General features: G+C 41.0%; 1 protein-coding gene across 3 annotated transcripts; it reads right to left on the bottom strand.

Annotated features, from left to right (window-relative positions):
* Nucleotides 1-26200, bottom strand: Gemin2 (gem nuclear organelle associated protein 2). Of its 3 annotated transcripts, none has more exons than XM_045154595.1 (10): nucleotides 26053-26200; nucleotides 25679-25763; nucleotides 18900-18989; nucleotides 18326-18385; nucleotides 12692-12805; nucleotides 8473-8517; nucleotides 7123-7191; nucleotides 3631-3741; nucleotides 797-860; nucleotides 1-426 (listed from the first exon to the last, which is right to left on the bottom strand). In XM_045154595.1, the coding sequence occupies exons 1-10, from the start codon at nucleotides 26187-26189 to the stop codon at nucleotides 404-406; spliced, it is 798 nt and encodes a 265-aa protein (XP_045010530.1). In that variant the 5' UTR covers nucleotides 26190-26200; the 3' UTR covers nucleotides 1-403. The 3 variants fall into 3 exon arrangements, with proteins under 3 accessions (XP_045010530.1, XP_004649192.1, XP_045010531.1); XM_004649135.3 differs by having other exon boundaries at nucleotides 802-860; XM_045154596.1 differs by having other exon boundaries at nucleotides 802-860; nucleotides 25691-25763.
* Nucleotides 26201-26228: the final 28 nt, after the last annotated feature.

The following is a 26228-nucleotide window of genomic DNA, read 5'->3' as shown; positions in this document are numbered from 1 at the left end:
TTCTCAGGACATTCATTATCTTTTATTCAAAGGTCAAACAACATTTGAGTAAGCAAAATATACTTTCAACAAAAATTTCTATGTATACATGTAAACGATGAAATAGCACCAGGGACTCTAAACTTTATTCAGTTTCTGTGTAGGTACTTCAATATGTATGGGAGCGAAGAAAATTATTCAAACTGCATCAAATAACAGGTGAGGTTTCCCTTAGATATTTCAGACATCCAAACTGATCTATATTCTGAATACTTGAGTTGCAGAAACTAAGAGGAGACCTTCACACAGTGTTGAAGTGATGCAATCTATACTCAAATTGGCATTGTGCTTCCTCAGTTACAGGCTGCTGCAGATGAAATCTCTTCCTTGCCCGAGAGATAAGCTCCTCAAGATGGTTCATCAGCTAAGTCACGCTGGTTGAAATACCTAGTTAAAAAAAAAAAAAAGGACTATATGCATATAAATATTAGCTATCAGCCGGCTGTGCTGACACAAGCCTTTAATTGCAGCACTCAGGAGGTTGCAGTAGGAGGATCACTGAGTTTGAGGCCAACCTGGAATTGCAGAGTGAGTTCCAGGTCAGCCTGAATTATATAGTGAAACCCTCAAAAGTACCTCAAAAAAAAAAAAAAGAAAGAAAGAAAGAAAAAAGATTATATCAAATATATACTAAATAAAAATGTGTTTCAACTGAAAAAGAACAAGGATCCAATTTAAAAAAATTACAAACATGCAAAATTAAGTATGTTCTGCCCTCAGTGACAACAAATAAACAAGAAGTCAAAAGTTACTTAACTGTACCTGCTAACCAAGCAGATTAGTAAATTCAAAGCAGGAACCCTTTCATCATCTTTGCTGTCCTAAAAAAGAAAAGAAAATATAGTCTGTTCCACTAATACATCTGAAATAAATTCACCTTTAAAATTGAAAATATGGGCCTGTAGAGATAGCTTAACAGTTAAAGACACTTCCTTGCAAAGCCTGATAGTCTCAGTTTGATTCCTCAATACATATGGAAAGTCAGATGTACAAAATGGTCAATGTGTCTGGAGTTGGTTTGTAGTGGCAGAGAAGCCCTGTCATGCCCTTATTCTACAGCCCACCTCTCCTTGCAAATAAATAATTAAAAAAATGCAAAATATGGGCTGGAGAGATGGCTTAGCAGTTAAAGCACTTGCCTGTGAAGCCTAAGGACCCAGATTTGATTCCCAGGACCCATGTAAGCCAGATGTACAAGATTCATGCTTCTAGAGTTCGTGTGCAGTGCCTACAGGCCCTGGTCTCCCTATATATCTGCCTCTTTCTTTCTCTCATTAATAAATAAATAATAAGAAAATTTTACTAGCTGAGTGTTAATTTCATATGGAAATAGGCATTCCTAAAGATAAAGGAGAAAACTTAAGTTAATCATTCTTTTTTTTTTTTTTTTTTTGGTTTTTCGGTTTTTCGAGGTAGAGTCTCACTCTAGCTCAGGCTGACCTGGAATTCACTATGTAGTCTTAGGGTGGTCTCGAACTCATGGCGATCCTCCTACCTTTGCCTCCACAGTACTGGGATTAAAGGAGTGTGCTACCATGTCCAACTAATCATTCTTTAAAATACACACACGTATATTTTTTTTCTCCTTGATTTTATTTGCAAGCAGAGAGAGGTAGAGATAGAAATAGAGCCGGAATGGGTGTGCCAGTGCCTCTAGCCAGTATACACAAACTCCAGACACATGTGCCACCTTGTCATCTAGCTTATGTGGGTACTGGGGAATCAAACCTGGGTCCTTAGGCTTCTCAAGCAAGTGCCTTATCCATTAAGCCATATCTCTAGTCCCTTTCTTTCTTTTTCCTCCTTCCTTTTCCTCCTTCCTTCCTTCCTTCCTTCCTTCCTTCCTTCCTTCCTTCCTTCCTTCTTTCTTTCTTTCTTTCTTTCTTTCTTTCTTTCTTTCTTTCATATACATGTACTGGAGAGATGGATCAGCAGTTAAAGAATTTGCCTCAGAGCCTACCTGGGCTTGATTCCTGGGTATCCATGTAAAGCCAGATGCACAGTGGCACAAGCATCTGGAGTTTGTTTGCAGCAGCTAGAGACCCTGGTGTGCTCGTTTTCTCTCTGTCTCTATCTCTGCTTACACACAAATATTTACGGTCAGGCTGGAGAAATGATTCAGTGGTTAAAGGCACTTGCTTGCAAAACCTGACTGTCTAGGTTTGATTCCCCAGTACCCACATAAAGCCAGATGTACAGTGGCTCATGCATCTGGAGTTCATTTGCAGTAGCAAGAGGCCCTGGTGCACTCATTCTCTGCTTGCAAATAAATAAAACATTTAAAAATAATCACCACCAAAAAAATATAATAATCACCATATTTTATTTATTTATTGTTTTTTTTGAGGTAGGGTTTCACTCTAGCTCAGGCTCTCCTGGAATTCACTATGTAGTCTCAGGGTGGTCTCGAACTCACGGTGATCCTACCTCTGCTTCCCAAGTCCTGGGATTAAAGGCATGCGCCACCACGCCCGGCTTATAATGATCATATTCTAAAGAAAGATCCTTGCTAAATAGGATCAATCACAATGCTGTCTTCCAAGGGTTGTAGCTCTCACTGGGATCAGCTTTGCACTGTAACGGGGGGTTTTCATAGTGAGCCTGTGCTTCCCCTCCTCTACATGTGGCACTAGTTGCTCTCATACAAGCTCCTGCTAGGTGATGCCATCCACCACTCTGTGATGAAGTCAGAAGGCTGAACAGATGGGGCCACCTGATCTAGGACTATAACCCTCCAAAAGTGAACTGTTTAAATAAATGTCTTTTCAGGCTATGGAAGTAGCTTATTAATAGAGTGCTTGCCTAGCATGTGCAAGGAAGGCCCTGGAGCTAATCTCATACATTACAAACAACACCAAACCCAAGAAGACCTCTTTTCTATATAAAATAGCAGCTTTAAGTATTTTGTATAACAACAAAAAACTAAGGCAAGGAGAGAAATCACAAGAGCAGAACTCAAATATCTGGGGTGTGGTTACTGTAGATTTTACCTGCATGACTTCAGGCTTCCTTCTCTGAGATGAACACCTTCACTCTTTTATTTGTTCTGTTTTTCTGAGAAAGGCTCTTGCCATGGAGTTCATGGTTGGCCTTGAAGTACAAAAGTCCCTACTTCTACTTCCCAGGTGCTGGGATTACATTCATATACTACCACATGGTGGCTTCATTTTCTTTTCTTTTTTTTTTTTTTTAAATTATTTATTTATTTATTTGAGAGCAACAGACACAGAGAGAAAGACAGATAGAGGGAGAGAGAGAGAGAATGGGCACGTCAGGGCTTCCAGCCTCTGCAAACGAACTCCAGACACGTGTGCCCCATTGTGCATCTGGCTAACATGGGACCTGGGGAACCGAGCCTCGAACCGGGGTCCTTAGGCTTCACAGGCAAGCGCTTAACCGCTAAGCCATTTCTCCAGCCCTTCATTTTCTTTAATCTATTATTTGGGGTATTTTTGTTTTGTAGCCTAATCTATTCCCAAATATAACATATTCTACACGTTCTTCTATTTAATTGAAACCCCTTTCCTCCTTGGGATCCTTCATCACCGTATAAGTTAGTAAGTAATTTAACTTGAAATAGTTATAACTTACCACTAAGAGCCTTACTTCAGAGCATCTTCTTGCAAGCTGTCGAATCAGTGAATGAGCCTCAGGTAACAAAGGTTTTTCAAGACAAGCCAACAAGGCATAAAGCCATCTTCCCTAAATGGAAATTTAAATAGTAAAAAGAGTAAGAGAGTAAAAAATTTAAATAGAAATTTAAATAGTAAAAAAAGTAAAAACAATGAGCCACACATCAACCTGTTTTTCTAAATGTCCAGTGTTGTTCCTGATTATGTGTCATTCACAGAACATTTATCTGTACTATGTTTGGATATGAACCGAGACCACATGCAGAGCCAGGTACATCTCTTGTATTATGTAATTATAGACCCAAGGCACTAGATACTTCAAAGTATTTCTAGACTGGGCTAGCAAGTGACTTAGTAGTTAAGGTACTTGTTGGCAAAACCAAAGGACCTGGTTCCCCAGTACCCATGTAAAAGCCAGATGCACAAGGTGGTACATGCAGCTGGAGTTTGTTTGCAGTGGCTACAGGCCCTGACACACACACATTCTCTCTCTTTCCATCTGCTTCTCCCTCTCCTCTCAAATAAATAAATAAAAAATTTAGCCAGGTGTGGTGGTACACGCCTTTAATCCCAGCACTTGGGAGACAGAGGTAGGATGACTGTCATGAGTTTGAGGTCATCCTGAGACTACATAGTGAATTCCAGGTCAGCCTGGGCTAGAGTGAGGCCCTACCTCAAGAAACCAAAAATAAATAAATAAATAATTTCTAGACTCCCAAGAGTTTGTTTATGAGATTCTGTAGTTGAGGTTCTCATTAAAAAATATATTTTATTTATTTATTTAAGAAGAGAGGCAGATAGCAAATGGGGATGGAAGGGCCTCCAGCCACTGCATACTAATTCCAGATGCATGCACCACCTTATGTATCTGGTTTACATGGGCCCTGAGGAATTGAACCTGGGTACTTTAGCTTTGCAGGCAAGTGTCTTAAACACTAAGTCACCTCCAGCCCAAGGTTTTCATGTTTAACAAAATATTTATTTGAGAGAGAGAGAGAGAGAGAGAGAGAGAGAGAGAGAGACAGACAGAGTATGGGTGTTCCAGGGCCTCCTGCCACAGCAAAACTAACTCCAGACATATGCACCACTCGTGTATCTGGCTTCATGTGGGTACTGGGGAACTGAACCCAGGCTATCAGACTTTGCAAGCAAGTGTCTTTAACTGCTGAGCATCTCCCCAGCTCAAGGTTCTCATTTATAAGCAAAAATCTTAATTAAGCTTGGTGTGATAGGCCTGTAGTACTAGTTACTTTGGAGGCTGAAGCAGGAAAATTGCAAGTTATAGGTCAGCCTGATCAATTTAGTGAGATCTTGTCTCAAAATGCAAAGTAAAAAGATGGCTGGAGATGTAGCCCAGTTGTAGAATTCTTGCCTAACATGTGCAAGGATAGGTTCAATTACCACAACCTCTTTTTTTTTTCGGGGGGGGGGCGGGTAAGGTAGGATCTAGCTGTATCCCAGGCTGACCTGAAATTCACTATGTAGTCTTGGCTCCCCACCTCTTTAAAAAAAAAAGCTTAACATATGACAGGCATGGTGGTGCACACCTTAAAGAGGCAAAGGTAGAAGGATCGCAGTGAGTTTGAGGCCACCCTAAGACTACACAGTGAATTTTTTCTAGGTCAATCCCAGCTAGAGTGAGACCCCAAAAAACAAACAAAAAGTCTCAAGATATATCTAAATCTTTGCAAAAATTAAGCTATACTTTGCCTCCTATAGACAGATATACAAATTATTTTAATTTTATACCTTGACCCCTGGGCCCATACAAGGCCCAGGGACAGTAGAACCAGCCTGCTTGGACCTCTGAAAGTATAAGCCAAAATAAATATCCCTTAAATTAAAATATAATGTCCACCACCATGCCTGGCTCCAATTATAAATCTTTAAGCGTGTTTATGAACCATCATGCCTATAACCCCAGCAATCAGGAGGTGATGGTAGGAAAACTGCCTTGAGTTCAAAATTAGCCTGGGCTACAGAGTGAGTTCAAGGTCAGCTTGGACTAGAGTGAGACCCTGTCTCAAAATAAATAAATAGCATTCTCTCTCTTCCTCTTTCACTGTCAAATAAATAAACAGAAATACAGGGCTGGAGGGATGGCTTAGCAGTTAAGGTGTTGCCTGCAAAGCCAAAGGACCTAGGTTCAATTCCCCAGGACCCATGTTAGCCAGATGGACAAGGGGGCTCACGCATCTGTAGTTTGTTTGCAGTGGCTGAGGGCCCTAGCATGCCCTCTCTCTCTTCCTCTTTTGCTGTCAAATAAATGAATAAATAAACAAAAATAATAAATAACAAATAAATAGAAGGCAGGCGTGGTTGTACACGACTATAATCCCAGTGCTGAGGAGGCAGAGGTAGGAGAATCACTGTGAGTCTGAGGCCACCCCGAGACTACATAGTGAATTTCAGGTCAGCCTGGGCTACAGTGAGACCCTACCTCAAAAAAAAAAGTAAGTAAATAGATAAAAATAATCTTTGTGAAAATTATACCTACTTCAAAGCATGATAATTTCCTATAATAATAGAATCATTCAGGTAAATCATTTAGATAATACTCATTGACTTTATTCAGTTTTAAAGATGAACTGTGAAATGAAGCAGTGAAAGAAAGAGACAAAAAAAGAGCAGGAAGGGGAACAGTGTGGCACAGCTATTAGTAAAAGTCACAGAGCCACATGGCATGGGCTTGATTCTGAGTTCTGCCACTGATGAACTCTGTGACTATAACTATCTACTGAGCCCCTCCATGCTTATCTACAAGATGGGAGAAGACAGTTCCTAAATTACTCAGCCTCCAAAATGCTATGATTTACAGGTGTACAACACCATGCCCAACGTTTTTTTTCCTTTTTGCCATACTGGGGATTGACCCTACAAATCCCATATGCTAGGCAAGTTCTCTATTACTGAGCTATACTCTCATTCTCTAAAGCTGTCTCAATGAAAAAAGTTATTTTTCCCCCTGAGGTAAGGTCTCACTCAAGCCCAGGCTGACCTGGAATTCACTCTGTACACTCAGGGTGGCCTCGAACTCATGGTGATCCTCCTACCTCTGCCTCCAAAATGCTGGGTTTAAAGGCATGCGTCACCACACCTGGTTTGAAAAAAGTATTTTAAGCTGGGCATAGTGGCACATGCTTTTAATCCCAGCGCTCGGGAGGCAGAAGTAGGAGGACTGATGTGATTTCAAGGCCACCGTAAGTCTACATGGTGAATTCCAGGTCAGCCTGGGCTAGAGCAATAACCTACCTCAAGAAACCAAGAACTATTTTAATTTACTTTCTGATATAAGTTCCTTATTTAACAACAAAGAAGCACAATTTGAGTATACAACTAGTGCACAAGTACAAATATATACATACGCAAGCATAAATACTACAGTTACATCTCATGGGTAAGCATATATAATTTTGCTTATATTACAAAAATAAAAAAGATGCAATACTACCAATTCTGGAGTAAAATCTCTTTCTCCAAACCAATTACTCAGATATTCCAAGACACTGGTTACTGTTGCCTATTAAAAAAAGGGGGGGAGGGGAGTCAGATGGACAGAGTTCTATTAGTGACAAAACACTGACAAGTTAAACTTAAGTTCCATTAAATTTAGTTACAAGGTGCTGCAGAAATAGCTTAGCAGTTAAGGTGATTGCCTGCAAAGCCATGTTCAATTCCCAGGACCCACGTAAGCCATATGCACAAGATGACACATGTCTAGGGTTTGTTTGTGGACACTAGAGGCCCTGGTGTTCCCATTTTCCCCTTACTTCCTTCTCTCTCTCAAATAAAATATTTTTTTGAAAAATTTGGTTACAAAGCAACTTTGAAGTTTAAAATGGCTTCATTCTTTGGGCTTCCAAAGAAACCTGTTACTATTAGTAGTAATTTCATTAGATGGCTCACTTAGGATAAAGAAGTTTGTAAAAAGAAATTGTGTGAGAGCCAGATGTGGTGGCACATGCCTTTAATCCCAGCACTCAGGAGGCAGAGGTAGGAGGATTGCTGTGAGTTCAAGGCCATCCTGAGACTAGATAGTGAATTCCAGGTCAGCAGGGGCTAGAGTGAAACCATACCTAAAAAAAAAAAAAAAAAAAGAAAGAAAAGGATCTTTTGCCACTGCAAATGCCCATTCAACTTTATGTGGGTGTCTAGAGAATTAAACCTGGGCTGCAAGCACCTTTAACTGATAAGCCATCACCTCAGCCTTTCTTTTTCTTAAAAGATATCTTTTTATTTAGTTAGTTGGAAGAGAGAAAGAAGGAGATAGCGAGAGAAAGAATGGGCATTCTAGGGCCTCTAGCCACTGCAAACAAACTCCAGATACATGTGCCACCTTGTACATCTGGTTGATGTGACTACTGGGGGATCATACCTGAGTCCTTAGGCTTTGCAGGCAAGTGCCTTAACCACTAAGCCATCTCTCTCTAGCTCCCCTTCTTTTTCTTAAAAAAAAAATATATTTCTGATTTATTTATTTAGGGGTGTGTGTGTGACAGAGAGACAGGTCTGTATGGGTGTGACAGGTTCTCTTGCTGCTCAACATAAATGCCTATCTGGATTTACACTGGTGGCTGGGTAACTGAACCTAGGCTGGCAGGCTTTGCCATCAAGAACCTGTAACCACTAAGCCATCCCTCTAGCCTCCCTTCCCCGAATTTTGTTTGTGTATGTAAAGTGGTGTACGTGGGTGTGTGGTTTAACCTCTAAGAACAAGGTCTTGCAAGCTGTAAATATACAGAAATACTTTCATGCATACCATGAACGAAACTATACATATGTTAGTATTTGATGGATTTACCTGATTCATTCTGCTTACGATACTAAGCAAGGGAGGAAAGCCAATCTGAAAGAAAAGGTGAAACTGAAATTACTAAATCAATTATAAGGAGGGTTATTTTTTACTTTTGTGCTAACTGGAAAAAAATTAATATTTTAATCTATTTTATTTATTTGGGGCAGGGGGAAAATGGGCATGCTAGGGCCTTCAGCCACTGCAAATGGCTCTCCAGCCCCAAAATGGAAAGTTTTTTGCTACACTGTTGTTTAAGAACAAAGAACACACAGAAAAAACTCCTGAGGTTGAGGACATAGCACTTGCTTCCTATGTGTGAGGAACTGGGGCACTGGGTTTGAATCTAGTTGAGAAAACAACAAAGAAAACCAAAAGAAGGAAAAAAAAAATCCCCTCACTGGCCAATAAGATAACCTAAAATATATGAGTTTTGAATTTATTCTATTTTGCTTTTTTTTAAAAAATATTTTTTGTTCATTTTTTATTTATTTATTTGAGAGTGACAGACAGAGAGAAAGACAGATAGAGGGAGAGAGAGAGAATGGGCGAGCCAGGGCTTCCAGCCACTGCAAACGAACTCCAGACACGTGTGCCCCCTTGTGCATCTGGCTAACGTGGGACCTGGGGAACCGAGCATCGAACCGGGGTCCTTAGGCTTCACAGGCAAGCGCTTAACCGCTAAGCCATCTCTCCAGCCCTTATTTTGCTTTTTTAAAACTATAATTTTAAATTTTATTTATTTGACAGAGAAAGTGGAAGGGAGGGGGAGGGAGAGAGAGAGAGAGAATGGGTGAACCAGGACCTCCAACCACTGCAGACGAACTCCAGACACATGCAACCCCTTGTGCATCAGGCTAACATGGGTGCTGGGGAATCAAACCTGGGTCCTTTGGCTTTGCAGGCAAATGCCTTAACTGCTAAACCATCCCTCCAGTCCTATTATGCTTTTTTTAAAAAAATATTTTATTTATTTGAGAGAGGAAAAGAGCAGAGAGAGAGAGAATGAGCACACTAGGGCTCCCAGCCACTGCAAACGAACTCCAGATGCATGTGCCACCTTGTGCATCTGGCTTACGTGGGTCTTGGGGAATCGAACTGAGGTCCTTTAACTTTGCAGGCAAACGCCTTACCTGCTAAGCCATCCCTCCAGACCTATTTTGCTTTTTTTGAAACAGGTTTTCACTATGTAGCTCAACCTGGCTTTGAACTAACTATAGCCCAGACTGACCTTGAACTTCCTGCTTCAGTCTCATGAGTGTTGAATGCTCGGATTATAAGCATGAATCATTTTAAAGCCCAGCATGGTGGCAAATGCCTTTAATCCCAGCACTCGGAAGGCAGAGGTACAAGCATTGCCATGAGTTCAAGGCCACCCTAAGACTACATAGTGAATTCCAGGTCAGCCTGGGCTAGAGTGAGACCCTACCTCAAAAATAAAAATTGGGCTGGAGAGATGGCTTAGCAGGTAAGGCGTTTGCCTGCAAAGCCAAAGGACTGGGGTTCAATTCCCCAGGACCCACGTAAGCCACATGCACAGGGGGTGCATGCATCTGGAGTTTGTTTGCAGTGGCTGGGGGCCCTGGCACACCCATTCTCTCTCTCCCTCTCTCTGCCTCTTACTTTCTCTCCAATAAATAAAATAAAAATAAAGTTTGAAAAAGCATGAAATTAAAAAAAATCATACGATGAAAAGTTAACATTTAAAAGAAATTATTTATTTGAGCGATGGAGAGATGGCTCAGCAGTTAAGGTGCTTGCCTGAGAAGCCTATGGACCCAGGTTCAATTCCCCCGGGACCATGTAAGACAGATGCACAAGGTGGCACATGCATTTGGAGTTTGCTTGCAGTGGCTGGAGGCTCTGTCGTGCCTATTCTCTTTCTCTTTCTGTCTCTTTCTGTCTTCCTCTCTCTCTCAAATAAATAAATAAACAAACTATATTTTTAAATTTTATTTTTGAAAGAGAGAAAGGGGGGGGGGAGAGAATGGGTACTCCAGGGACTCCAGACACAGCATATGAACTTCAGACACATGCACCACCTTGTGAATCTGGCTTACATGGGTTCTACAGAGTCTAACTTAAGTGCCTTAGCCCATAAGCCATCTCTCTAGCTGAACATTTTATTTTTGTTTGAGACAGTCACCTCCAATTGTGACAGTCCCCTGGCTTCAGCTTCCCTGGACAACATACTTGGTTGAAAAAGTTAATTTTCATATTATATTTGACAAAATTATATTTTAAAAAATGTTTATATGTGCATGGTACCATATTCCTTTAATCCCATCAGTTGGGAGGCAGAGGTAGGAGGATCACTGAGAGTTTGAGGCCACTCTGAGAATACATAGTGAATTTCAGGTCAACCTGAGCTCTTAGAGTGAGACCCTATCCCCAAAAAACCAAAACCAAAAACAACAACAAAAAACCCAATTTATACCATAATATTAATATTGTACATATCATGGCATTTGCCTGCAACGCCTAATGACCCAGGTTCAATTCCCCAGGACCCACATAAAACAGATACACAAGGTGGCGCATGAATCTCAAGTTCATTTGCAGCACCTGGAGGAGGCCCTGGTACACCTATTCTCTCTCTTACACTCTCAAATAAATAAAAATAGAATATTAAAAAATTGAGCCAGGTGTGGTGGTGCACGCCTTTAATCCCAACAGTTGGGAGGCAGAGGTAGGTGGACTGCCATGAGTTCAAGGCCACCCTGAGACTACATAGTAAGTTCCAGGTCAGCCTGGACTAGAGTGAGCCTCTACCTCGGAAAAAAACAAACAAACAAAAAACAAAACAAAACAAAAATTACGTATCAGTTAAAAATCAATAGTTAGGGCTGGAGAGATGGCTTAGCGGTTAAGCGCTTGTCTGTGAAGCCTAAGGACCCCGGTTCGAGGCTCGGTTCTCCAGGTCCCACGTTATCCAGATGCACAAGGGGGCGCACGCATCTGGAGTTCGTTTGCAGAGGCTGGAAGCCCTGGCGCGCCCATTCTCTCTCTCTCCCTCTATCTGTCTTTCTCTCTGTGTCTGTCGCTCTCAAATAAATAAATAAAAATTAAAAAAAAAAAAATCAATAGTTAAATTCCAGCACTTGGGAGGCAGAAGTAGGACAATTGCTATGAGTTCAAGACCAGCCTGGGACTATTAGTGAATTCCAGGTCAGCCTGGGCTACACTGAGACTCTACCTTGAAAAAATAAACAAGCAAAAAATCACCAGTTAATCCAGACATGGTGGTACAACATTTAGGAAGTAGAATGAAAAAAGAGACTAAGGACATCCTTAGCTACATGTACTGAGTTTAGGACAACACAGACTACAAAATGAATTCTAGGTCAGTGCAGGCTAGAGTGAGACCCTGCCTGGAAAGAAAGAGAAAAATTTACCAGTAAAATCAGTAAGGACTAAAATTTTCAAGAATTAAGAGCACTTGAATTAGAGTATTTTGTTTTGATTTGTTTTTGAGGTAGGGTCTCGCTGTAGCCCAGCCTAACTTGGAGTTCACTATGTAGTTTCAGGCTAGCCTCAAACTCATAGAGACCGTCCTACCTCTACCTCCTGAGTGTTGGGATTAAAAAGAACACATCACCATGGATGGCTAATGCAATATTTTATCACTCCAGCCCTAAAGCACTATTTTAAAAAACAAATTTGAAATTTGATAGGCTGGAGAGATGGCTTAGTGGTTAAGGCACTTGCCTGCAAAGCCAAAGGACCCAGGTTTAATTCCCCAGGACCCCCAAATATATAACATAAATAACATACGTCTGGAGTTCATTTGTAGTGGTTGAAGGCCCTGGCATGCCCATTCTCTCTCCCTCTATTTGCGTCTTTCTCTCTCTCAAATAAATAAATGAGAAGAAGAGAGGAAGACAGGGAAGGAGAGAGGGTCAGAAAAAGGACTTTAAGCATGGTAGGAAGTCAACCTTAAAAAAACAAAACAAACAAACAAACAAACAAAAAACACAGTGAACTGTTTTAGAAACTGGATTGCATTTTCTAAGTGCCAACAAACTAAGAGCTTGGCAGAAGTTTTCTATACAGAGTGACAGCCTTAATCACAGTCTGCTTTTTCTCCAAACTGAAAAAAGAAGCACTTTGGCTCATGATGTGTATAAATCAGGTTGAACCTGGCCGAAGTTGCAGTCTCTGTTAACACCCTTACATTAAATGATGTCTCCCAAATCAGAACACTTCATTTACCCACATTATCACCTACTTGTACATAATCAATTCCAGGATTTTCATTTGTAGCTGGCCCAATAGCTCCTTCAGCACATAACCTTTCACCCAGACAAAATTTTTTCCAACCTTCTTCATCTTCAGATTTTGGCTAGAAGAAAAAAAAAAGTACTTATTTCCATGTATTTACTTTTATACTGAACAGTAAAAAAAAGAAGTGAGGATCCCTTAGGTCCCCAATCCTTCAAAACAAAGATATGGTGCTAGTTATGGGGAGAATTGTGTATACCCTCCAAATTCATATGCTGAAGCCCCAACTGCCAGTGCCTTAGGCTGCAACCACCTTTGGAGACAGGACTTTTAAGGATATCATTAAGAGTACTGTGGTGGGCTCTAGCCCATTTGAGTAGTATCTTTGTAAGGAGAAATTTGGATGCATAGAGCATACATTTTTTTCTACCTGAAGATAAAACAACTTTCATTAAGTTCTCAAAAACAAGAAGTAATTAAAAGGTTTAAAACAGGGTTGGAAAGATAGCTTAGCAGTTTAAGACACTTGTTTGCAAAGCCAAAAGACCCAGTTTTAATTCCCCAAGACCCACATCAGCCAAATGCGCAAGGTGGTGCATGCATCTAGAGTTTGCAGTGGCTGGTGGCCCTACCTGGCATAAGCATTCGCTCCCCCCCTCTCTCATACACACACACACACACACACACACACACACACACACATACTTTTTTTTGAGGTAGTGTTTCACTCTAGTCCAGGCTGACCTGGAATTCACTGTGTAGTCTCAGGGTGGCTTTGAACTCATGGTGATCCTCCTACCTCTGCCTTCGGAGTGCTGAGATTAAAGGTGTGCTCCACCACGCCTGGCTTTTTTTTTTTTTTTTTGAGGTAGGGTCTCACTCTAGCCCAGGCTGACTTGGAATTCACTATGCAGTCTCAGGGTGGCCTTGAACTCACCATGATCCTCCTACCTTTGCTTCCTGAGTCCTGGGATTAGAGGCATGTGCCACCACACCTAGCTCATAAAAAGTATATTTTTGGGCTGCAGAGATGGCTTAGCAGTTAAGCGCTTGCCTGTGAAGCCCAAGGACCCCAGTTCGAGGCTTGATTCTCCAGGACCCATGTTAGCCAGATGCACAAGGGGGTGCATGCATCTGGAGTTTGTTTGGAGTGGCTGGAGGCCCTGGCATGCCCATTCTCTCTCCCTCTCTCTGCCTCTTTCTCTCTGTTGCTCTCAAATAAATAACAAACAAAAAAAAATCACAATTGTCTGTGATGGTGTCAATTGTCTAGTGTAATGTCTGTAAATTATTAATAAACAAATTTTTTTTTAAAGTGTATTTTTAAAAAAGATTCAAGCTGGCATGGTGGTACACACCTTTAATTCCAGCACTCGGGAGGCAGAAGCAGGAGGATCACTGTGAATTCTAGGCCACCCTGAGAATACAGAGTAAATTCCAGATCACTCTGAGCTTGAGTGAGACTTTACCTTGAACCCCCCCCCCGCCCCCGCCAAAAAAAAAAGGTTCAAAACAGCTGGGCATGGTGGTACACACCTTTACTCCTAGCACTCAGGAGGCAGAGGTAGGAGGACTGCTGTGAGTTTGAGGCCACCCTAAGACTATATGGTATATTCTAGGTCCGACTGGGATAAAGTGAGACCCTATCTAAAAACAAACAAAAAAAGGGCTGGAGAGATGGCTTAGTAGTTAAGGCTTGTGTCAGCAAAGTCAAAGGACCCAGGTTTGATTCCCCAGGACCCACGTAGGGCAGACACACAAGATAGCGTATGCGTGTGGAGTTCGTTTGCAGTGGTTGGAGGCCCTGGTGTACCCATGTCTTTCTCTCTGCTTCTTTCTCTGCAAATAAATAAAAATAATTTTTTTTAAAGAAACCCAAAACAAAAAAGGTTCAAAACAATTGCCTGGAACAATATATCCATTTTCTCGAAGACACACTTTTATGTGAGGTGCTAATCCATCCATTGAGGGTTTTAAACTCTAAGCATCTATGATGTAGGAAGTACAATTTTCCAACATACATGACAGGACTCACCAGTATGTCATACTGCTGTGAAGCAGGATGACTGCTCTTTAAATGTGAGTTATAACATGACACCTTTATCCCATCAAGAAAACCTAAGAACCCTTTATTCAATCTTTTCAAATACTGAAAACACATTTATATCCTTATCAAGTAACAGTCAAGAGGCTAGAGATGGCTTAGTGGTTAAGGCACTTGCCTGCAAAGCCTAAGGACCCAGGTTCAATTTCCCAGTACCCACATAAGCCAGATGCACAGATGGATTATGCATCTGGAGTTCATTTGCAGTGGCTAGAGGCCCTGGAGTGCTCATTCTCTCTATATCTGCCTCTTCCCATCTCTCTCAAATAAATAAATAAAACGTTTTGTTATTTTAAGTAACAGTTGGCTGGGTGTGGTGGAACAAACCTTTAATCCCAGCACTCAGGAGGCAGAAGTAGGAGGATCACTGTGAGTTTCAGGCTACCCTGAGACTACATAGTGAATTCCAGGTCAGCCTGGGCTAGAGTGAACCCTACCTTGAAAAACCAAAAAAAAAAAAAAAAAAAAAAAAAGTAATAGTCTAGAAGAATCCTTAAAAAGTTGTAGAGGCCAATCATTCTCCATTTTTTTTTATTTTTTTATTTTTTTTTAAATTTTTATTAACATTTTCCATGATTATAAAATATATCCCATGGTAATTCCCTCCCTCCCCACCCCCACACTTTCCCGTTTGAAATTCCATTCTCAATCATATTACCTCCCCATTACAAACATTGTAATTACATATATACAATATCAACCTCATTCTCCATTTTTTAAAAAATTTACGAGTGAGTGAAAAAGAGAGAGAAGAGAATTGGCACCCCAGGGCCTCCAACCACTGCAAACTCCACTCCCATATGCTACCTTGCACATCTGGCTCACATGGGTCCTGGGGAATCGAACCTGGGTCCTTTGGCTTTGCTGGCACACGCCTTAACTACTAAGCCATCTTTCCAGCCCCACTTACCATTTGTAAACCTAAGTAATAAAAACAGAGATGGCTGTATATGCTCATCATCCCAGCCCTTGGGAGGTAGAGAAAGAATGACTGAAAATTCAAGATCAGGCTGGCTACATAGACTCTGTCTCAAGAAAAATCAAAGACCGGACTGCAGTTCAGTGGAAGAGCACTGTGTAGCATATACAAGGCCTTGAGTTTGATCCCTAGCACTGCAAGAGGAAAAAGACGATTCATTTGGAGACAACACTGCAAGGGGAATACATGTGCTATAGCAGAGTACAGTTGGATTTAAACAGATTGAGACAAGGGAGGAAGATTATCTCAAATAATTTGAGAATATAATCCTTGGTCCCATAGCTAACAAGAATAGCACCTATTGTATATATGTAAGTACAATGATTGAGATGGGGAGGTTATATGATGGAGAATGGAATTTCAAAGGGGAAAGTGTGGGGGGGGAGGGAGGGTATTATTACCATGAGATATTTTTTATAATCATGGAAAATGTTAATAAAAATTGTGAAAAGAAAAAAAAATAAAAAATTGAAAAAAAAGGATAGCACCATAATATTTTTATATATATTTTATTTTTATTTATTTATTTAGCAGAGAAAGAGGGGGGAGTGAGAGAATGGGTATGCCAGGGCCTCCAGCCACTACAAATGATCTCCAGAAACGTGCGACCCCTTGTGCATCTGGCTAACATGGGTCCTGGGGAATCAAACCTGGGTCCTTTGGCTTTGCAGGCAAACACCTTAACTGCCATCCCTCTAGCCAAGCACCATATTCTTAATACAGTAAGGGTGAACACATACCAAAGGGGGGGGGGTGGATGTCCTTGAAGAAGTACTTTTTGTAGTTGTCTGAGACAATGTCTCATTATATAGCACAGGAATTTTCCACATAGCCCAGGCTGGCCTCAAACTCTTCATCTTCCTTAGCCCCTAGGATGTTGTCATTACAAGGGAGTGCCTCCATTCCTGACTCACTCTAGTGTAGGCTGGCCTGGAATTCACTATGTAGTCTCAGGGTAGCCTTGAACTCATAGTGATCCTCCTACCTTTGCCTTCCAAGTGCTGGGATTAAAGGCATATGCAACCATGCCTCACAGAAGTACTGTTGTTTAAGGCTATGGTGTATTATAGTTTGACATTCCCTTATGATTGTTATTAGCTAATAACCCACAAGAGCCCTACCTTCCTAATGCCTCAGCTTTATTTCTTTTTGTTAGCTGACACAGCACTCCATTTTTATTCTGACGACTTTCCTGTTTTGTTTTTTTTTTTTAACATATCCTAAATCTCCTAAAATATGGTGGATTAAAGTCATGAAGGGGGATACAGAGATGGCTTAGCAGTTAAGGCACTTGCCTGCGAAGCCTATGAATCCAGGTTTGATTCCCCAGTACCCACATAAGCCAGATGCACAAGATGGTGCATGCATCTGGAGTTTGTTTGCAGTGATGGCTAGAGATCCTAGTACAGTGCTGATTCTTTCTCTCTGCCTCTCTCTCTCTCTCTCTCTCTCTCTCAAATAAAGAAATATTTTTTTTGTTGTTGTTGTGTTTCAAGGTAGGGTCTCACTCTAGCTCAGGCTGACCTGAAATTCACTGTGTATTCTCAGGGTGGCCTCAAACTCATGGCGATCCTCCTACCTCTACCTCCCAAGTGCTGGGATTAAAGGTGTGTGCCACTATGCCCAGCTAAATAATCTTTAAAAAAGGGGAAAAAAAAAGTCATGAAAGGCCAGGCATGGTAGCAAATGCTTTTAATCCCAGCACTCGGGAGGCTGAGGTTGGAGGACTGCCATGAGTTTGAGGCCAGCCTGAGATTACACAGTGAATTCCAAGACAGACTAGGCTAGAGCGAGACCCTATCTCAAAAAAACAAAACAAGTAAAAATTGCTTAGTGGTTAAGGCACTTGCCTGAAAAGCCAAAGGTCCCAGGTTTGATTCCCCAGTACTCATGTAAAGCCAGATGTGCAAGGTAGCACATTCATCTGGAGTTCATTTGCTGTGGCTAGAGGCCCTACCATGCCCATTCTCTCTCTCTTCCTCCCTCCCTCCCTCTCTTACAAATAAATTAAAAACAAATTTTTTTTGAAAAGTTATGAAAGAATCCTAGCACTTGGGGAGCAGAGATAAGAAGATCGCCATGTATTTGAGGCCACCCTGAGACTACATAGTGAATTCTAGGTGAGGCTGGGCTAGACTGTGACCCTACCTCAAAAAACCTGTCATGAAAGTAACAACTTGTACTACTGACTCAGGCTACTACCATAACAACTTGTTACAATTACATAATGGCATATGAAAAAAAAAATAATATGGGCTAGTTAAATGATTCTCTAGACTGGAAAGTAGGGGCTGGGAAGATGGCTCAGCAGTTAAAGGTACTTCTTGCAAAACCTGCCAGTCTGGGTTAAATTCCCCTGCATTCACCATAAAGCTGGGCACAAAGTGGCACATGCATGTAGCAAGAGACCCTGGTGTGTGGGTGCGTGCACACGCACGTGCTCTCGCACACACACACACACACACACTCACACACAAATAAATAATTTTGGGAAAAAAGACTGAAAGTAAAAATGGTCAATTTCACATGGTATAATTTAAGCTGAGAAACTTACATACCATTGTCACATTACTATCCAACTGTTGTGATTTCCAGTGACTTCTATGTTTATTTACACTCTAAAGGAAGAAAAGTTAGATAGTGATCTTCAGAGGATGAATAACTAAAAGAAAGCAGTTTACTACATGTAATAATTATAATTTTATAATTGATTTATGAATATTCTATATAGTTTGATCATGCTTATTAGTTTTCCAATTATAACCTAAGAACAGAAATAAATCTGGCTGGGTGTGATGGCTCATACATTTAATCCTAGCACTTGGAAGGCAGAGAATGGCTGTGAGTTCAAGAACAGAGCGAGTTTCAGGTCATCCTGGGCTAAAGTGAGACCCTAACTCAAGAAAAGAAAAAAATTAAGAGCCAGACATGGTGGCACATGCTTTTAATCCCAGCACTTGGGAGGCAGATGTAGGAGGACTGCCATGAGTTTGAGGCTACCCTGAGACTACATAGTGAATTCCAGGTCAGCCTGGGCTAATGTGAGACCCTACCTTGAAAAATCAAAAATATAATAAAGAAAAGGAAAAAGAAATCACAAGTGTGTTTAACCTGATTAAATATGACACTTGCCTGTCGAACAGTTGAAAATTGCAGCACTTGCTGTTGCTGCCACTGGAGTGTTGGGGAATAACCTTCGGGGGCAGGCTGGCAACCTGAAAGCTAGAAGTCAGTTACAAATATTAGAATCATTGTTAGTGTCACAATGGGAATCTTATGCCTATGCAGAGTAAAAGTAAAACCACGATCAAGAGTACATGTTTCTCAGTGAAGAACCAAGACTATATAAAAAAGGAGTTTTTACAAGCATAAAAAGTAAGTAGGTGCATCTTACTACTTATGTCCAGTTAAAAACATTAGCAAAATATCCTAGCTGGGTGTGGTGGTGCACGCCTTTAATCCCAGCACTTGAGAGACAGAGGTAAGAGGATCACTATGAGTTTGAGGCCACCCTGAGATTACAAAGTGAATTTATTCCAGGTCAGCCTGGTCTAGGGTAAGACTTACCCCAAAAAAACAAAACAAAAACGAAAGATCTTAGCCACTTTAACAGGAGAAGCATGGAATGGTTTACAGTAAGTTTCTAAGAAATCTAAGTATCTTGAACCCTGAAGATATAACCTAGTTCTACTTTTCTGTGATTATAAATAGAAATAAGACAGAAGTACCCTGAAAAGAGAATTCTGAGATGGGAAAAATGTATCAAATAACTTACATATGACTTGAAAAGATCTTTTTTTCCCCATCTTGGGGATGCTAAGGATTGAACCTAGGGTCTCATACATGATAGGTGTGTTCTACCCCTGAGCTATATCCCTAATCCTATTTCTGTTTTTTGTAATAGCACACAGTTTACAAATGATCAAGTATTTTCTCGAAATAAAACTTAAGTCATATCACTCTAAAATTTAAAAATAAAGTATATAAGACATCATGTGCCACCAATTAAGATCTTCAGAAGTTATATAAAACATTTGGTCCTCTTTTCCTTGGCCTGCCGGGAAGATGAAGGACATTCAGACTGAGCGAGCTTACCAAAAGCAGCCTACCATCTTTCAAAACAGGAAGAGAGTGCTGTTGGGAGAAACTGGCAAGGAGAAGCTCCCCCGTTACTACTAGAACATGGAGAAGAATCACTCCAAAGGCATAGTAAGCGTCTTCAACAAAATCATAGAAGAAAATTTCCTCCAAATTGGGAAAGAGGTGCCAATGCAGATACAGGAAGCCTTTAGAACCCCAGCCAGACAAAACCTGGAAGGAACCTCCCCTCGCCATATTATAATCAAACTTCCAAACATACAAACCAAAGAAAAAATATTGAAAGCAGTTAGAGAGAAAAATCAAGTTATCTACAAAAGCAAGCCCATCAGGAATACAACAGATTATTCAACACACACCAGAAGGGCTTGGAGTGATATATTCCAAGTTCTGAAAGATAACAACTGTCAACCAAGGTTACTTTATCCTGCAAAGCTATCCATTCACACAGACAGAGAAATAAGGACATTCCATGACAAAAGCAGGTTAAAGGAGCATTTGGAGACAAAACCAGCTCTACAGAAAATACTTGATAGAATCCTCCATGATGAAGAAAAGGAAAAGCACACATATAAGGAACCTAGAAAAAAACAAACAATACTCAAATACTGGTTAACACAAGAGAGCACAGGTAGAACCAGAACCACAAAAAAAAAAAAAAAAAAAAAAAAAAAGGCAAACATAAATACACACCACTCAATAATATCTCTCTTAATATCAATGGCCTCAATGCCCCAACGAAAAGACATAGGTTTTCAGACTGGGTTAAAAAGCAGGATCCTACAATTTGTTGTCTCCAAGAAACTCACCTTTCTACAAAGGATAGACATTATCTTAGGGTGAAAGGTTGGAAGACGGTGTTTCAAGCAAATGGGCCTAGAAAACAAGCAGGGGTTGCTATCCTAATATCTGACAAGGTAGACTTTTGTCCAACGTTAGTCAAGAAAGATAAGGAAGGTCACTTTTTATTGATTAAGGGCACACTCCAACAGGAGGACATTACAATCCTAAACATATATACACCTAACATGGGGGCTCCCAAATTCATCAAACAAACACTATTAGAACTAAGGTAACAGATAACACCAAACACAGTGGTGGTGGGTGACTTTAACACTACACTCTCATCAATTGACAGGTCATCCCAGAAAAAAATAAAAAGAGAGACATCTGGACTAAATGAGGTCATAGAAGGAATGGACCTAACAGATATATACAGGACATTTCATCCAAAGGCTGCAGAATATACATTCTTTTCAGCAGCACATGGAACATTCTCTAAAATAGACCATATATTAGGACACAAAGAAAATCTTAACAAATTCAGGAAAATTGAAATAAGTCCTTGCATTCTATCTGACCACAATGGAATTAAACTACAAATCAGAAGCAAGAAAGGCCATAGAGCATACACAAAATCATGGAAACTAAACAATACACTACTAAATTATGAATGGGTCAATGAAGAAATCAAGAAGGAAATCAAAAAATTTATAGAACCAAACAATAATGAGAACACAAGATATCAAAATTTCTGGGACACAATGAAGGCAGTTCTAAGAGGTAAATTTATAGCTTTAAGAGCCTATATTAAGAAATTAGAGGGCTGGAGAGATGGCTTAGCGGTTGAGCGCTTGCCTGTGAAGCCTAAGGACCCCAGTTCAAGGCTTGGTTCTCCAGGTCCCACATTAGCCAGATGCACAAGGGGGCGCACGCGTCTGGAGTTCGTTTGCAGTGGCTGGAAGCCCTGGCTCGCCCATTCTCTCTCTCCCTCTATCTGTCTTTCTCTCTGTGTCTGTCACTCTCAAATAAATAAATAGAAAATGAACAAAAAAATATTTTATAAAAAAAAAAAAAGAAATTAGAAAGGTCGCAAGTATAGCCACCTGATATTCAATAAAAATGCCAAAAATACTCATTGGAGAAAAGACAGCCTCTTCAGCAAATGGTGTTGGGAAAAGTGTATATATATCTGCAGAAGGATGAAAATAGATTCTTCTCTCTCGCCATGCACAAGAATTAAGTCCAAATGCATTAAAGACCTTAACATCAGACCTGAAACTCTGAAACTGCTAGAGGAAAAATTAGGGGAAACCCTTCAACATATTGGTCTTGGCAAAGACTTTCTGAATACAACCCCAATTGCTCAGGCAATAAAACCACAGATTAATCACTGGGACCTCATGCAATTACAAAGATTTTACACTGCAAAGCACACAGTGAAAAAAACAAAGAGGCAACCTACAGAATGGGAAAAAAATCGTCGCCAGCTATATATCTGATAGAGGATTAATATCTAGGATATACAAAGAACTCAAAAAGTTAAATAATAAGGAATCAAACAAGCCAATCAAAAAATGGGCTATGGAGCTAAATAGAGCATTCTCAAAGGAAGAAATATGAATGGCATATAAGCATCTAAAAAAAGTTCTATGTCACTAGTCATCAGGGAAATGCAGATTAAAACTACATTGAGATTCCATCTCACTCCTGTCAGATTGGCCACCATCATGAAAACAAATGATCATAAATGTTGGTGGGGATGTGGAAAAAGAGGAACCCTTCTACACTGCTGGTGGGAAGGCAATCTGGTCCAGCCATTGTGGAAAAGTGTGGAGGTTCCTAAAACAGCTAAAGATTGATCTACCATATGACCCAGCTATAGCACTCCTAGGCATATATCTGAAGGAATCATCTCATTTCCTTAGAAGTACATGCTCAACCATGTTTATTGCTGCTCAACTTATAATAGCTGGGAAATGGAACCAGCCTAGATGTCCCTCAACTGATGAGTGGATAATGAAGATGTGGCACATTTATACAATGGAGTTCTACTCAGAGGTAAAGAAAAATGAAGTTATGAAATTTGCAGGAAAATGGATGGACCTGGAAAGGATTATACACAGTGAGGCAACCCAGGCCCAGAAAGCCAAGCGCCACATGTTCTCTCTCATATGTGGATCCTAGCTACAGATGATTGTGCTTCTGCGTGAGAATGAAAATACTTAGTAGCAGAGCCCAGTAAGTTAAAAAGGAGACATAAAGGGAAGAGAAAGGAAGGGAGGAGGATACTGAATAGGTTGATATTGTCTATATGTAAGTACAATGATTGAGATGGGGAGGTAATATGATGGAGAATGGAATTTCGAAAGGGAAAGTGTGTGGGGGGGAGGGAATTATCATGGGATTTTTTTTATAGTCATGGAAAATGCTAATAAAATTAAAAAAAAATTTGATGTCAAATTATAATTTCTTGATTATAAACATTTGTTAAAGGAACTACTTAGAACATAAAAATTACCAAAAAAATTTAAATGTCACTTTTCTTTGACCTCCATTTAAATATAACCTCCTCTGAGAGAATCTTTGACTATCTGAAGTAGTTCTCTTTTATTAAACTTTATCTTTTTACTTTTCTCAAGACGATAAGCACAGGATATATTGTTCACTTTCTGTGTCCTTGAGGAAAGTGTTAACTGTACAAGTACTGGGATCTTTTTTTTTTTTTAAAAATATTTTTTATTTGAGAGAGAGAATGGGCACACCAGGGCCTCTTCCAGCCACTGTAAAACTCCAGATGCGCATGCCACCTTGTGCATCTGGTTTACCTGGGCCCTAGGGACTTGAACTGAGGTCCTTTGGCTTTGCAGGCAAGTGCCTTAATCACTAAGCCATCTATCAGCTCATACTGGGATCTTTATTTATTTATTTTATATTAACAACTTCCATGGTTCTAAACAATATCCCATGGTAATGCCTTCCTTGTCCCTACTTCCCCCTTTAAAACCCCATTCTCCATCATATACCCTCATTCCTTCCAAGTTCTAGGACTACAGCTATGTAGTTAATATACCCCACCTGTTGGGACCGTTTGTTTGTTTTTCAAGGTATGGTCTCCAATCCCAGGATGACCTGGAATTCACTATGTAGTCTCAAGGTGGCCTTGAACTCACAGCAAGCCTCCTACTTCTGCCTCCCCCAAGTGCTGGGAGTAAAGGAGTGTGCTACCATACCTGGATGTACGACCTTTTCTAGATTATCCTCTGTTGTATTTGTAGCACCCAGCATAATTTAGGTGCTTAATAAAGAGCATGCTGGTTAAAAAAAAAATGAATAATGCCCATAGTGTGCAAGATATGAAACTCTTTGCTTTCTATTCTGAAAAAAAAGTGGTACCAAGGGCTGGAGAGATGGCTTAGTAGTTACAGAATTTCCCTGTAAAGCCAGGACCCAGGTTTGATTCCCCAGGACCCACATAAGCCAGGTGCACAAAGTGGCACGTGTCTGGAATTCATTTGCAGTGGCTGGATGCAATGGCATGCCCATTCTCTCTCTGTCTCCTTCTTTCTCTCTCGTAAATAATAAAAAAATAGGGCTGGAGGGATGGCTTATCAATTAAGGCATTTGTCTGCAAAGCCAAAAGGACCCAAGTTTGGTTCCCAAGGACCCACGTTAGCCAGATACATTAGGTGGCACATTTGTCTGGACTTTGTTTGCAGTGGCTGTGGGCCCTGGCATGCCCATTGTTTCTCTGTCAAAAAAAAAAAAAAATTAAAAAATACAACATTTTTAAAATGGTACCAAACCAGGCACAGTGGTGCACGCCTTTAATCACAGCACTCAGGAGGCAGAGGTAGAAGGACTGCTTTAAGTTTGAGGTCACCCTGAGAACATACAGTGAATTCCAGGTCAGCCGGGGCTAGAGACCCTACCTCGGCAAAAAAAGAGGGGAAGGAAAGGACAGGACAGGGACAGGACAGGGACAGGACAGGACAGGGGAGGGGAGGGGAGGGGAGGGGAGGGAAAGCAAGGGAAGGAAGGGAAAAAGCAAAGGAAAGGAAAAAAGGTGAATAATTATCAAGGTACAACCAAAACAATTTCTTCCTTTACTTATTAAAGGGTAGTAATCCCCCCCACCCCCCGCCCCACCAAGGTAGGAACTCACTTGATCTGGAAGTCAGTCTGTAGTCCTAGGCTGGCCTTAGACTCACAGCAATCCTCCTGCCTCTGCTTTGGATTAAAGGCATATACCATCATGCACAGCGTGTGTGTGTGTGTGTGTGTGTGTGTGTGTGTGTGTGTGTGTTTTGGTTTAGGATAGTATAAATAAAAAAAGATTTAGGTATTCTTTGTTCTGTTTTTGAGGCAAGTTCTCACGCTAGCCTAGGCTAGCCTCAAACTCACTGCAATTTTTCTGCCTCAGCTTCCCAAGTACTAGGATTATAGGTGTGAGCCACTATGCATGGCTAGACTTTATTATTTTTGGTATCCTACCCTCACCCCGCCAGGTAGGATTTCACTCCAGCCCAGGCTGACCTGGAATTCACTATGTAGTCTCCGGGTGGCTTTGAACTGATGGGGATCCTCTTACCTCTGCCTCCCGAGTGCTGGGATTAAAGGCGTGCGCCACATGCCTGGCTTTTTTTTTTTCTTTGTTATCTTTTAATTCTTTAGACAGAGTTTCATATCCCAAGGTAGCTTAGAACTCACAACATAGATCAGACTGGCCTCCAGAAATCTCCCTGCCTCAATTTCTCAGGTGATGGGATTACAGTATGCCACCACACTTGGCTATTTCTTTACGCCTGGATGATGTCCCTAATGTAAGATGCACAAGGCCTCCACTAATACTAGGATTACTGAAAGATTCTTTTGCAACTCTCCTTCTGGAGGAAAATAAGCAAATGTCTAACTCTGAAAGGAGTAACCAGCTCTTACCTACATCACAATAGATACTGTTGGATACTGTAAGTACTTAGTCGTGGGGGGGGGGGGGAGAGGCTGGGATAATCCCAGATGGTTATAAAACTCACAGAAACATTTACACTTTGCTTCCTTTTCAACTTCTTCGGATCAATTTGGGCTACCACAACATCCGGACACTGAGCTGCTTCGATCCTACAAACAAGTAAGACAGATGCAGTTTACTTCATTATGAAACCGTAAATAAAATTTAGACTTTAAACTGAGGTACTAAATAATGTCTAAATCTAGCTGGAACCAAAGCAAATAAACCTAAGAACACACATCATAGTGCGTGCAAGAGTTCAAAGTAATTTCGTGCATAAAAGATGTAATTCAGGAATCTTGGACAGCCTCGAAATCGCGAGAGCTCGGGACCGGAACGGGGGCGGGGGGGCGTTATTCACATGCAGCACCGGGGCTGTGCCGGGGCCAAATCACTCACTGGACCCGCCTCAGGTATTCCTGAGGCGTCTTGGGCGGTACCGAAGGATCGAAAGCTTCGGTCAAGTCGCACGGCTCCACCGGCAACAGCCGGGGCATCAACTCTTCTACTGCAGACTCCGCGGGGACCCACGCCATGGCATTTACGAAAGCGCATGCGCTTAGTCCAGGTCACGG

Source organism: Jaculus jaculus, chromosome 7, assembly GCF_020740685.1.
Source record: "Jaculus jaculus isolate mJacJac1 chromosome 7, mJacJac1.mat.Y.cur, whole genome shotgun sequence".
Lineage (NCBI taxonomy): Eukaryota > Metazoa > Chordata > Mammalia > Rodentia > Dipodidae > Jaculus > Jaculus jaculus.
Note: the sequence above shows the minus strand (reverse complement) of the source record. Positions and strands in the feature narration are given on the sequence as shown.